The 13,912-nt window shown below is 47.4% G+C and overlaps 1 protein-coding gene across 1 annotated transcript in view; it reads right to left on the bottom strand.

Moving 5' to 3' along the window:
* The window catches only part of FBXO21 (F-box protein 21), a 135,575-nt gene that overhangs the window by 118,850 nt on the left and 2,813 nt on the right, over positions 1-13,912 (bottom strand). Inside the window, exon 2 of the mRNA XM_063964337.1 lies at positions 12,093-12,228. Coding sequence (XP_063820407.1) covers positions 12,093-12,228 — 136 coding nt within the window. The remainder of the gene's footprint in view (positions 1-12,092; positions 12,229-13,912) is intronic.

The raw sequence follows: 13,912 nt of genomic DNA, 5'->3' as shown, positions 1-13,912 counted from the left end.
AACATCAGAAATGTGCAACACATTTTTCATTGCCTCAATCATGTAACGTGTGGCCCTATTGGAAGTTACATTAGTCTCATCCTCGTCGACACTGGAGTCAGTATCCGTGTCGACATCTGTGTCTGCCATCTGAGGTAGCGGGCGTTTTAGAGCCCCTGATGGCTTTTGAGACGCCTGGGCAGGCACAGGCTGAGAAGCCGGCTGTCCCATATTTGGTATGTCGTCAAACCTTTTATGTAAGGAGTTGACACTTTCACGTAATTCCTTCCACAAGTCCATCCACTCAGGTGTCGGCCCCGCAGGGGGTGACATCACATTTATCGGCATCTGCTCCGCCTCCACATAAGCCTCCTCATCAAACATGTCGACACAGCCGTACCGACACATCGCACACACACAGGGAACGCTCTGACAGAGGACAGGACCCCACAAAGCCCTTTGGGGAGACAGAGAGAGAGTATGCCAGCACACACCAGAGCGCTATATAACACAGGGATGAACACTATAACTGAGTGATTTTCCCTTATAGCTGCTTATATATATACTGCTGCGCCTAAATTTAGTGCCCCCCCTCTCTTTTTTACCCTTTGTAGTCTTAAAACTGCAGGGGAGAGCCTGGGAGCGATCCTTCCAGCGGAGCTGTGAAGGAAAAATGGCGCCAGTGTGCTGAGGGAGATAGCCCCGCCCCTTTTTCGGCAGACTTCTCCCGCTTTTTTATGGATCTCTGGCAGGGGTATTTTTCACATATATAGCCTCTAGGACTATATATTGTGATTTTTTTGTCAACCAAGGTGTTAATATTGCTGCTCAGGGCGCCCCCCCACAGCGCCCTGCACCCATCAGTGACCGGAGTGTGAGGTGTGCATGAGGAGCAATGGCGCACAGCTGCAGTGCTGTGCGCTACCTTGTTGAAGACCGAAGTCTTCTGCCGCCGATTTTCAGGACCATCTTCTTGCTTCTGGCTCTGTAAGGGGGACGGCGGCGCGGCTCCGGGACCGGATGATCGAGGTCGGGCCCTGTGTTCGATCCCTCTGGAGCTAATGGTGTCCAATAGCCTAAGAAGCCCAAGCTAGCTGCAAGCAGGTAGGTTCGCTTCTTCTCCCCTTAGTCCCTCGTAGCAGTGAGCCTGTTGCCAGCAGATCTCACTGAAAATAAAAAAACCTAAAATATACTTTCTTTTCTAGGAGCTCAGGAGAGCCCCTAGTGTGCATCCAGCTCAGCCGGGCACAAGATTCTAACTGAGGTCTGGAGGAGGGTCATAGAGGGAGGAGCCAGTGCACACCAGGTAGACCTAAAGCTTTCTTTTAGTTGTGCCCAGTCTCCTGCGGAGCCGCTATTCCCCATGGTCCTTACGGAGTCCCAGCATCCACTTAGGACGTCAGAGAAACAGTATCAGCTAAAGACTGATCTCAACTGTAACATAACCCTTATGGAAGCAACAACTACATACAAGCCTTGCAGATTTTGTCCGCACTGGGACGGGCGCCCAGCATCCTCTACGGACTAGGAGAAAAAGATTTACCGGTAGGTTTAAAATCTTATTTTCTCTTACGTCCTAGAGGATGCTGGGGACTCCGTAAGGACCATGGGGTTTATACCAAAGCTCCAGACCGGGCGGGAGAGTGCGGACGACTCTGCAGCACCGACTGAGCAAACGCAAGGTCCTCATCAGCCAGGGTATCAAACTTATAGAACTTGGCAAAAGTGTTTGAACCTGACCAGGTAGCTGCTCGGCAAAGCTGTAAAGCCGAGACGCCTCGGGCAGCCGCCCAAGAAGAGGCCACCTTCCTAGTGGAATGGGCCTTTACTGAATTTGTTAACGGCAAACCCGCCATAGAATAAGCCTGCTGAATCGTGTTACAGATCCAGCGAGCAATAGTCTGCTTGGAAGCAGGAGCGCCAACTTTGTTGGCTGCATACAGGACAAACAGTGCTTCTGTTTTCCTAACCCGAGCCGTCCTGGCTACATAGATTTAAGTCCCTGACTACATCCAGGGACTTGGAATCCTCCAAGTCACCCGTAGCCACAGGCACCACAATAGGTTGGTTCATATGAAATGAAGAAACCACCTTAGGCAAAAATTGAGGACGAGTCCTCAACTCTGCTTTAGCCACATGGAAGGTCAAATAGGGGCTCTTGTGAGACAAGGCCGCCAATTCGGACACCCGTCTTGCAGATGCCAAGGCCAACAACATGACCACCTTCCAAGTGAGAAATTTCAATTCAACCATTTGAAGAGGTTCAAACCAGTGAGACTTCAGGAACCGCAACACCACGTTAAACGTCAAACGTAACCGCGGTAAGTCTTGGAACACGCAGGGCCCCTGTTGTAACAGGTCCTCCCTGAGAGAAGGAGGCCATGGATCTTCTATGAGCATCTCCTGAAGATCTGAATACCAGGCCCTTCGAGGCCAATCTGGAACAAAGAGGATCGTTTTCACTCTTTTTTGTCTTATGATTCTCAATATTTTTGAGATGAGAGGAAGAGGGGGAACACATAGACCGACTGAAACACCCAAGGTGTCACCAGGGCCTCTACCGCTACTGCCTGAGGGTCCCTTGACCTGGCACAATACCTCCGAAGCTTCTTGTTGAGGCGTGACGCCATCATGTCTATGTGAGGAATTCCCCAAAGACTTGTTATCTCTGTAAAAACGTCTTGATGAAGTCCCCACTCTTCTGGATGGAGATAGTGTCTGCTGAGGAAGTCTGCTTCCCAGTTGTCCACTCCCGGAATGAAGACCGCTGACAGAGCGCTTACGCAATTTTCCGCCCAGTTAAGAATCCTGGTGGCTTCCGCAATTGCCACTCTGCTCCTTGTCACGCCTTGGCGGTTCACATGAGCCACGGCTGTGACGTTGTCTGACTGAATCAGAACCGGTAGGTCGCAAAGAAGATTCTCCGCTTGTCGCAGGCCGTTGTATATGGCCCTCAATTCCAGTACGTTGATGTGTAGACAAGCCTCCTGGCTTGACCATAGCCCCTGAAAATTTCTTTCTTGTGTGACTGCTCCCCATCCTCGGAGGCTCGCGTCCGTGGTCACCAGAACCCAGTCTTGAATGCCGAACCTGCGACCTTCTAGAAGGTGAGCACTTTGCAGCCACCACAGGAGAGACACCCTGGCCCAGGGGGACAGGCTTATCTTCTGATGTATTAGTAGATGGGACCCTGACCACTTGTCCAGGAGGTCCCACTGAAACGTCCTTGCATGAAACCTGCCGAAGAGGATGGCCTCGTAGGCTGCCACCATTTTCCCCAGAACTTGAGTGCATTGATGAACAGACACTCTTTTTGATTTTAGCAAGTCTCTGACCATGTTCTGGAGGTCCTGGGCTTTTTCCATCGGGAGAAAAACCCTCTTCTGTTCCGTGTCCAGAATCATGCCTAGGAATGATAGTCTAGTCGTTGGAATCAATTGTGACTTTGCCAGATTGAGAATCCAACCGTGTTGTTGTAGCACTCTCAGGGAGAGCGACACGCTCTTTTGCAATTGATCTCTCGATCTTGCTTTTATCAGGAGATCGTCCAAGTATGGGATAATTGTGACTCCCTGCCTGCGCAGGAGCACCATCATCTCCGCCATCACCTTGGTGAAAATCCTCGGGGCCGTGGAAAGCCCAAACGGCAACGTCTGAAACTGGTAATGACAGTCCCGTACAGCGAATCTCAGGTACACCTGATGAGGAGGATATATGGGGACATGAAGGTATGCATCCTTTATGTCGAGTAACACCATAAAATCCCCCCCTTCCAGACTGGAGATCACAGCCCGGAGCGATTCCATCTTGAATTTGAACTTTTTCAAGTACAGGTTTAGGGGATTTTAGATTTAAAATGGGTCTGACCGAACCATCCGGCTTCGGGACCACGAACAAGGTCGAATAGTACCCTTTCCCCTGTTGGACTAGGGGAACCTTAACAATCACTTTCGGTTGACACAGCTTTTGAATTGCAGCGAACACTACTTCCCTCTCCGGGGAAGAAGCTGGCAAGGGCGACTTGAAAAATCGGCGAGGGGGCACCTCTTCGAATTCCAGTTTGTAGCCTTGGGATACAATATCCATCGCCCAAGGATCCACGTCTGACAGAACCCAGACCTGGCTGAAGAGTCGAAGACGTGCCCCCACCGGTGCGGACTCCCTCAGTGGAGCCCCAGCGTCATGCGGTGGATTTAGTAGAAGCCGGGGAGGACTTCTGCTCCTGGGAACTAGCCGGAGCAGGTTCTCTCTTTCCTCTACCCTTACCTCTGGCAAGGAAAGATGAGCCCTGACCTCTTCTGGACTTATGCGACCGAAAGGACTGCATCTGATATTGTGGAGTTTTCTTTTGCTGTGGGGGAACAAAAGGCAAAAAGGCAGATTCACCCGCGGTAGCTGTGGCAACCAGGTCCGCGAGACCTTCCCCAAATAAAACTTCACCTTTGTATGGCAAAACCTCCATATGCTTCTTTGAGTCGGCATCACCCATCCATTGGCAGGTTCACAGGACTCGCCTAGCAGAAATCGCCATGGCGTTGGCTCTCGAACCCAGTAGCCCAGCGTCTCTTTGAGCGTCCCTCATATATAAGACTGAGTCTTTAATGTGGCCTAAGGTCAATAAAATGGTATCCCTATCTAGGGTATCAAGGTCAGCTGACAAGGTATCTGTCCAAGCTGCAACTGCACTACACACCCATGCCGATGCTATTGCCGGTCTGAGCAAAGCACCTGTATGCGCATAAATAGACTTTAAAGTATTTTCCTGTCTGCGATCAGCAGGATCCTTGAGGGCTGCCGTGTCCGGAGACTGTAACGCCACCTTCTTGGACAGGCGTGTTAAAGCCTTGTCCACCCTGGGTGAGGATTCCCAACGTACCCTGTCCTGTGCAGGGAAAGGATACGCCATAAGAATCCTTTTGGGAATCTGCAGCTTTTTATCAAGAGTTTCCCAAGCTTTTTCAAATAACTCGTTAAGCTCATGGGATGGGGGAAAGGTTACCTCAGGTTTCTTTTCCTTATACATGCGCACCCTCGTGTCAGGGACCGAGGGGTCCTCTGTGATATGCAAAACATCTTTTATTGCAATAATCATATAATGAATACTTTTGGTCACCCTTGGGTGTAACCTCGTATCATCGTAGTCGACACTGGAGTCAGAATCCATGTCGGTATCAGTGTCTGCTATTGGGATAGGGGACGTTTTTGAGACCCAGAAGGGCCCGGTGACCCAGTCGAAGCGGTGGATTGACTCCCAGCTTTTTCTCTGGACTCTGCTTTGTCCAATCGCCTATGTAATAAGGTCACATTTGCATTTAAAACATTCCACATGTCCATCCAATCATGAGTCGGCGTTGCCGACGGAGACACCACAATCATCTGCTCCACCTCCTCCTTAGCTGAGCCTTCCGCATCAGACATGCCGACACACTAGTACCGACACTCCCACACACACACAGGGATATAGTTATAAAGGAGACAGTTCCCCAATAAGGCCCTTTGGAGAGACAGAGAGAGCGTATGCCAGCACACATCCAGCGCCAACTGACACTGGAAAATAATCTCCCAGATAATAGCGCTTTTATCTTAATCACTGTGTTAATACACTCACTGCGCCTTACAAGTGCCCCCCCTCCTCTTTTCAGCCCTGTGTCACCGTGTTCAGCAGGGGAGAGACCGGGGAGCCAGCTTCTCTGCAGATCTCTGTGGAGAAAATGGCGCTGGTTAGTGCTGAGGTACCAAGCTCCGCCGCCTCCAGCGGTGGGCTTCGGTCCCGCTCAAAATATCACAAAACTGGCGGGGGATTTATAGAATTACTGACTCCGCAGTGTCTAACCTTATAATGCGAGAATTAGAGGTTTATATTGCTGCCTAGGGCGCCCCCCCTGCGCCCATCAGTGCCCGCTAGTGTGTGTAGTGTGTGGAAGCAATGGCGCGCAGCGTTACCGCTGCGCGCTTACCTCAGTGAAGATCTGAAGTCTTCTGCCGCCTTGAAGTCTTCTTTGCTTCTTATACTCACCTGGCTTCTATCTTCCGGCTCTGCGAGGAGGACGGCGGCGCGGCTCTGGGACGTACAGTGGGGGAGACCTGCGTTCCGACTCCCTCTGGAGCTAATGGTGTCCAGTAGCCTAAGAAGCAGAGCCTATCACTTAAGTAGGTCTGCTTCTCTCTCCTCAGTCCCACGATGCAGGGAACCTGTTGCCAGCAGTGTTCCCTGAAAATAAAAAACCTAACAAAATTCTTTATCAGAGAAACTCAGGAGAGCTCCCCTGTAATGCACCCAATCTCCTCTGGGCACAGGATCTAACTGAGGTCTGGAGGAGGGGCATAGAGGGAGGAGCCAGTGCACACCCATTCTAAAGCTCTTTATAGTGCCCATATCTCCTGCGGAGCCCGTCCATACCCCATGGTCCTTACGGAGTCCCCAGCATCCTCTAGGACGTAAGAGAAATAGGATTTTAACTACCTACCGGTAAATCCTTTTCTCGTAGTCCGTAGAGGATGCTGGGGTCCATATTAGTACCAAGGGGTATAGACGGTCCACCAGGAGCCATTGGCACCTCAAGAGTTTAATAGTGTGGGCTGGCTCCTCCCTCTATGCCCCTCCTACCAGACTCAATCTAGAAACTGTGCCCGAAGAGACGACATACTTCGAGAGAAGTATGTACTAAAGCTCCCAGAATGGGAGGGAGAGCGAGGAGGCTCCTGCAAGACTGCTTGACCAAACTTGAGGTCATCAGAGGCCAAAGTATCGAACTTGTAAAACTTAGCAAACGTGTTCGACCCAGACCAAGTAGCCGCTCGGCAAAGCTGTATAGCCGAAACCCCCGGGCAGCTGCCCAGGAAGAGCCCACCTTACGAGTAGAGTGGGCCATTACAGATTTTGGACACGGAAATCCTACCGTAGAATACGCATGCTGGATGGTGAACCTGATCCAGCGCGAAATCGACTGCTTAGAAGCAGGACACCCAATTTTCTTGGGATCAGAGAGGACAAACAGAGTCAGATTTCCTATGACGAGCCATCCTCTTCACATAAATCTTCAAAGTCCTCACAACATCCAAGGCATTTGAAGCAATTGAGGAGTCAGTAGCCAATGGCACCACAATAGGTTTTTTGATATGGAAAGCCGATACAACCTTAGGAAGGAACTGCGGACGAGTCCTAAGTTCCGCTATATCTTCATGGAAGATCAGATAGGGACTTTTACAAGACAAAGTCCCCAATCCCGACACACGTCGAGCAGAAGCCAAGACCAACAAAGTGACCGCCTTCCACATGAGAAACTTGATGTCAGCCTCCTGTAGAGGCTCACACCAAGCCGACTGTAGGAACTGCAACACCACATCTAGATCCCAGGGTGCCGTTGGCGCCACAAAGGGAGGTTGAATGTGCAGAACCCCTTTCAAAAAGGTCTGAACCTCAGGGAGGACAGCCAATTGTTTTTGGAAGAAAATGGACAAAGCAGAGATCTGGACCTTGATGGAGCCCAATCTCAGTCCCATATCCACACCTGCTTGCAGGAAAAGGAGAAAACGTCCAAGTTGAAACTCCACTTCAGGAAATTTCTTGGATTCACACCAAGAAACATTTTTTCCAAATTCGATGGTAATGTTTAGACGTTACCCCCTTCCTAGCCTGTATCAGGGTAGGAATAACCTCATTCGGGATACCCTTCCGAGCTAAGATCTGGCGTGCAACCGCCATGCCGTCAAACGTAGCCATGGTAAGTCTTGATAAGCGAATGGACCCTGCAGCAGCAGATCCTCCAGAAGAGGTAAGGGCCATGGATCCACTGGAGGGAGCACATACGGTAGCGTCCACGAACGCAGCTTGAGGATCTCGTCTTTGTAAAATGAAGCTCTGAAAAGGCTGCTTAAGGCAGCCTCCTGTAAAGTGCCTGCATACTGCATGGCACCAACTTACAAACTGAGCTCACTGGCATGGAGGCGGGGTTATAGAGTAGGCGGCGCTGTGCATCTTGGGAACAGTCAAAAGCTTTGAGGCTGTTGGTGCCTCGCATCAAGATCCTACTCTACACCCCGATGTTAATCCTTGTGGAGCAGAGTGTAACCCGCAGCAGAAAAGGGTTTCCTCATTTTTAGCATATTCTAGACTGCAATGTCTAAAAACCTTTAGACAATTAGGATTGTAGCCACAATACCACCTATTAAAGCCACACCAGACAAAGAAAAGCTCCCGATGCTATTGAATTCAGCGCGCTATCATGTTGGGGAAGGCTGGTTCTCGCACTGAATTGAACTGAGCCTAATGTGTGCTATAGGGTCAGCCATTCAGCTGGCTCAGCCTGGTGCTGGTTATAGGAAAACAGAGGGAAACCGGCAATGTTTTTTCACTGCATTTTCCCATACCAGCCCAGGCTGAGAGATCCAGGACTGATTACGGATTTGGGGAGGAGACCCCATGCATTCACTGTAATATTTTAAACCTAATGATGATCATACTGATCTGTGCAATTTTAGAATACAAATGGCACAGAGAGATGCAAACACAACTGACAGAGATCAGGTTTCAATTAAAGCTGAAACAGACAGGTGAGGGTTATTTGTTTAGACAGCAACATGCCATCTATAACAATCTGTTTCATTTGGTTTAAAATCAATCTCCCCTGAATTCCACCTGCTCCATTCTGTTTATTACAGATCTCAGTGATTAGACCATACTTGCTTACCTGACACTCTCCATGAGGGAGAAAATGCTTTGTTCCTGGACTTTCGATTGCCATCACCTGTGATGAAACCTTTCTTATCAATTAACTAGCTCAGCACAGGTGATGGCAATCATACATTACCAGGAAAGTCCAGGAACAGAGCATTTTCTCCCTCATGGAGAGGGTCAGGTAGGCAAGAATGGATTAGACTACTTCTATTTGCAGGTGAACATTTAGGGACTGGTAACTGAAGATGGATTGAAACTGCATATCTGGCTTCTAAACAAAAAAAGAGCCTGAAATAAAAACCCAACCATTTCTGATTCACTGACACAGGAAGAATAACTCTCATATATCATCAGAATGGGATGGCTCCAGTTAGCGTCTGATGCTTTTTGTGATCTGCAGGCAGGCCAGTTGTGAGGAATCATCTTGGGAAGGAAACAGAGATGTCTAGAATGGGAATGTAGGTATGTGACCGCCGGTCGCATACCCAACGCCTAGAATGTACCTGCTCAATATAATGCCCCTCATCCCCTGTTCCCAAAAAACAGCAAACAGGCACGCACTGCATGTCCACTGAAGTGGCCTTACTCCTTACCATACCAAGCGGGCAAAAGACATGAAAACAAAGGCCATGAGGTTCTGTGGCAGAAGACAGAATAAGAGAGCACTTCCACCAATGTAGACAGAGATATAACTTGGCGCAACTCAGGACTGAACAAGACTTCCTCAGCCTGCCAAGACTGTCACGGATCCGTGCTCCCATATGTAATGATGGCTGCTTCTCCCATATAGGCAGACCCTCCTTGATCTGCTCAACCATATTGAGCAGCTCTGACCAGACACTGTGAAGGCTTAAGGGCCCTACTCACTGGCCGACCCGCCGCCGAGCTGCCCGACGGCGGATACGGCCGACGAGCGACCCGGCGGCGGAGAGGCAGTGACGGGGGGAGTGAAGTTTCTTCACTCCCCCCGTCACGCGGCTGCATTGAAGTGCAGGCAAATATGGACGAGATCGTCCATATTGGCCTGCATGCACAGCCGACGGGAGACCAGCGATGAACGAGCGCGGGGCCGCGCATCGTTCATCGCAGGAGTCTCCACACTGAAAGATATGAACGAGTTCTCGTTCATTTATGAACGAGATCGTTCATATCTTTCAAAAAATCGGCCAGTGTGTAGGGCCCTTAAGGCCTTCCTCCAAGTGATTTATTCACAGCTGTACAGCCTTATTTACAAAGACGAGGTCAGGATAGGACTGTGTGAAGCACCTGCAGCCATGAAAAAAAGAAGGTTTGAGACCACCCTGAAGACTATCCCTAAAGCCGGGCACACACTGGGCGACCTCCCCTCGATTGCTACTTAAAGGAGATCGCCAGTGCATACACACTGAACGGTATCAATGTACGATATCGTTCAGCGACATCATCCCCCTCACCCCCCGAACATGTAGCTCTAAAATATAGTTAACATTGAGCTGCATTTTTGGTAGATCACAGATGAACGAGAACGACCTACAGGTGCGCACATTGTTCATCCATATACACTGGATGATATGATCGATAGATCTTTTTTTAAAAGCTCATTATCATTCATATTGTCTAGTGTGTCGCCCAGTGTGTACGGGGCTTTAGTAGGCCAAGTTGGTAATAGGAAGGGTTGTGGGTTTTAAACAGTCAATGGGGGTTTGAAGTGGGTAAAATTAGAGCAGCCTGTGAAAAACCTGAAATTTGCAGCCAGGGCAAAAACAGTCTGTTTAGTTTTACCTATAAATAGAAACATATCTGCAGCCTTGGGATCTTTGCTTCAGTGGACGTTAAGTACCTAACTCCCTGCACGCAACATAAAACCTTTGTGTATCACTGGGATACTCCTCAGCAAGTGAAGACTCAGAAAGTACAATTCAGGGTCAGACTCTTCTGGAGTCTTATCTTCCACAAATCTGTGATGCAGAGGCAGGTTTTAGCATCAGTTCTAGAGAGCAGGAGACATGCACTAGAACCTGTACAAAGCAATCGGGGGTCCAAGGAAAAATTCTTAGTGTCCTGCAATAGGAGTGAAGAAGTACAGAACGTCATTGCTCTGCTCTCTCAACAATGAGTTGTATAGGTAGTTCCACCATGGTCTGAGCTACAGTATAAGTATATTCTGATACTGCCATGTCCAAGGCAAGCACGGATGCTGATCCACTGACTAGGCGCATGTACATTTAACCTGACACTTTGTATAGGCAACAATTTTATCAGGGTGGACTTGAACATATTCCCATCCCAGACATATTAGAAAAGAGGAAAAAGGTGGGAGGTTTAGAAATCTGCAGTTTAAACCAAGAAAGGACATAAACAGGCAAGAAAACAGTTCAACAGATACATGCCTAATAATGGTGCAGATGTATTAAGCCTGGAGAAGTGATAAAGCAGTAATAAAGAAGTGATAAGTGGAAGGTGATAACGCACCAGCCAATCAGCTCCTGTCATTTTTTTCAAACCTGTAATGATTGGCTGGTGCATTATCACCTTCCACTTATCACTGCTTTATCACTTCTCTGGGCTGAATACATCTGCCCCAGAATGTAGCAACCAACACACCCTCAAACACCGACCAGAGACAGAATAAAGGATAGGACACACACAAAATGCTATTTTAATTCTGGAAGTATCATTTCCCATCAACTTCCCCTTTATCAATACAGGGATAGAGAAGAAGAAAATGGTAATAATCACTGTGCAGCCCGACAGCCACTTAAATCTGCTCTGGGATGCTGCTGCCTTTGACGATAGCTGCAGTGTCTGGCAGGTTTCCACAGTGGGTAGCGGGCCAAATTATTTGTAGGTAACTGCACCTCCCAAGAATCAAGTAAGGAAAATTGGAGCCATAAACTATTTTCAGTGCCCTTACTCTGCCATTTGGCCTGGGGATGGGGGGGGGGGGGGGGGGTATACCAGAAAATCACCAGCAAATACCTGTTTACAGAGTGTGGCCGGGAGCCCTATAATGCTAGATAGGGGATCAGGCGACCCATGCAAATACCTGTATGATAGTGCTTGGGTCACCCCCAGAGCAGATTCCATCTTGAAAGGGGACTGTTAACATATCCCAGCTTCTCCTCTGCTCTCTTCATGATTTCACAGCATCACTGAAGGATGCTAGTAAAAATGAATCAGAAAATAAAATGAAATAAAACAAAAATAATAAGTCCCAAGGAGCACCCAGGTCTATTTAGCCTTATGTAAACTGAATTATAAAGGCAGCCAATATAGAGGGAGAGGAGCTGGAGTTAAAGTGGTAGATAAGAAAGTGTCCAAGTTCCTCAAACAACTTACTGTAACACTATGAATCCAGTGTCCTCAAGGATGTAGGAGTAACATATATACCCATGGAGTTAGCATGTTGAAAGCCAGGCTAAGATAGTGGTAAAAACAATGCTGAGTAGCAACTTACACGCTCTATGATCAGCTCCTTTGAGAACGAAGAAACTATCCTTTGTGTGGTTATGCCAGCATTGTACCTGGTCTTAAACTCTTCCAACCAGTCCAGAAAGTCCATATGGTTATAAAACTTCATAATAGATGGCCATCTAGGTTACAGATAAACCTAGTCAGATATTGTCAAGACATGAAAATGCATCAGAAAATCATATTTAGCACACAAATGATTGATATGGCTTCCGTTGATAAAGATGTGGGTGATTCTTGAAGTACAAGGGGTGTGTCATTAATGAAGACAACCATTATGTATAAAAGGACGGTTTAACTAGGTCTTTGTTTAACAATGCTGTATGACACAAATGGAGGAACCCTGGGAATGGGATGCAGTCAATTTACCTACAATCAAAATCCTGACAACCATTGACTGATGGTCAAAATACAGACATTAAAAATGTCGACATGTTCAAAATACAGACAATTAAAATGTCGACAGGTCAAAAAAAAAATCTAAATTTTTTTCGTGATTTTTTTCATTGAAACCGACATGTTCATACTTTACCATCCCAGTGGACATGGAGGGGGAACGTAATAGTGTGCCCGAAGCATGGCGAGCGCTGCGAGCCATGCGAGGGTACGCGGTACACTTATACGGTGTTCATGTCAATCTATGTCGACATACCAAAACATTTTTAAAACGCTCATGACAACTTTTTGAATTGTCAACATTTTAAATGTAGGTATTTTGACCTTCACTACATTTTAAATAAGAGTATTTTGACCATGTCGATATTTTGACTATCAGTCAATTGCTGTCGGTATTTTGACCGTTTGGGATTTTGATTGTAGGTAAATCATATTGATCCCCTGGGAATAGGTGCAAGTGTAGGAGCCTGGTGGCGTCAGCAAGTTACCAGTTTCACAGTGAGGGAATAATCTCTATGTACAACAAACCTATGATTATGTTCCAGAGTGAGGTCATCCGGTCATAGTCCTATAGGAATGAACCTCACCAAAGTGCTAATATTGCAAAGGGAGTAGAAATGGCCAGTTAAACTATATAGCTGGTTAAGACTGTTATTTGACGGCTTTAGGTACAGTTAAATACCATCATACAGTACATAGGCTTACCATATTATCCCTTTAACCCGGGACACTCATGGATTACACAGATTCTATCTGATTAAAACCAGGTGAAATGCAGGCTTGGAGTCAGCTAGCCACAGAACCTGTGTAATTCATGAGTGTCCTAGTTTAAATGGATAGTATGTTAAGCCTAATTACACTGTATCTATGAAGGCAGATGTTGACCTTGAACAATGTATTCAATGGGGTCGACTAAGTTGGGTCGACTCAACTTAGGTCGACAGTCATTAGGTCAACAGGTGAAAAGGTCAACATGAGTTTGTTTTTTTTGTTTGGTGTCGTTTTCTTTGTAAAGTAACACCAATGATAACAAAAACTATCAAGGGAGCGCTAGAGCATGGATAAATTGAAAACACATTTAGTTTATTTATACTCCACATATAACATTTAAAAAAGAATTCATACGTATATATACTCTCATGCAATTTTTCTCAATCAGATGCCCTTATCTCCATTCAATATAGTATTGTCCAACTGGACTCTGCTTTTATCAGTCCACTATGTTACTTGTAACCAGTTTGTATCATAATCCTTTCAGTGGACACACTAATCCTTGTGAGCCGGAATAGTATGTGATGCAGTCTCTATGATGCCGCTTGTAAAAGTTTTGTGCTAGCAGGGGGAGAGCGCTGTGTTAGGAATGTTCACAGCAGTATGCTACGACCCCTAATAGTAGCAGCCGCAATTAGT

This window comes from Pseudophryne corroboree, chromosome 1 (assembly GCF_028390025.1).
Source record: "Pseudophryne corroboree isolate aPseCor3 chromosome 1, aPseCor3.hap2, whole genome shotgun sequence".
NCBI lineage: Eukaryota > Metazoa > Chordata > Amphibia > Anura > Myobatrachidae > Pseudophryne > Pseudophryne corroboree.
The sequence above is the reverse complement of the archived record's forward strand: the minus strand, read 5'-3'. Positions and strand labels throughout refer to the sequence as shown.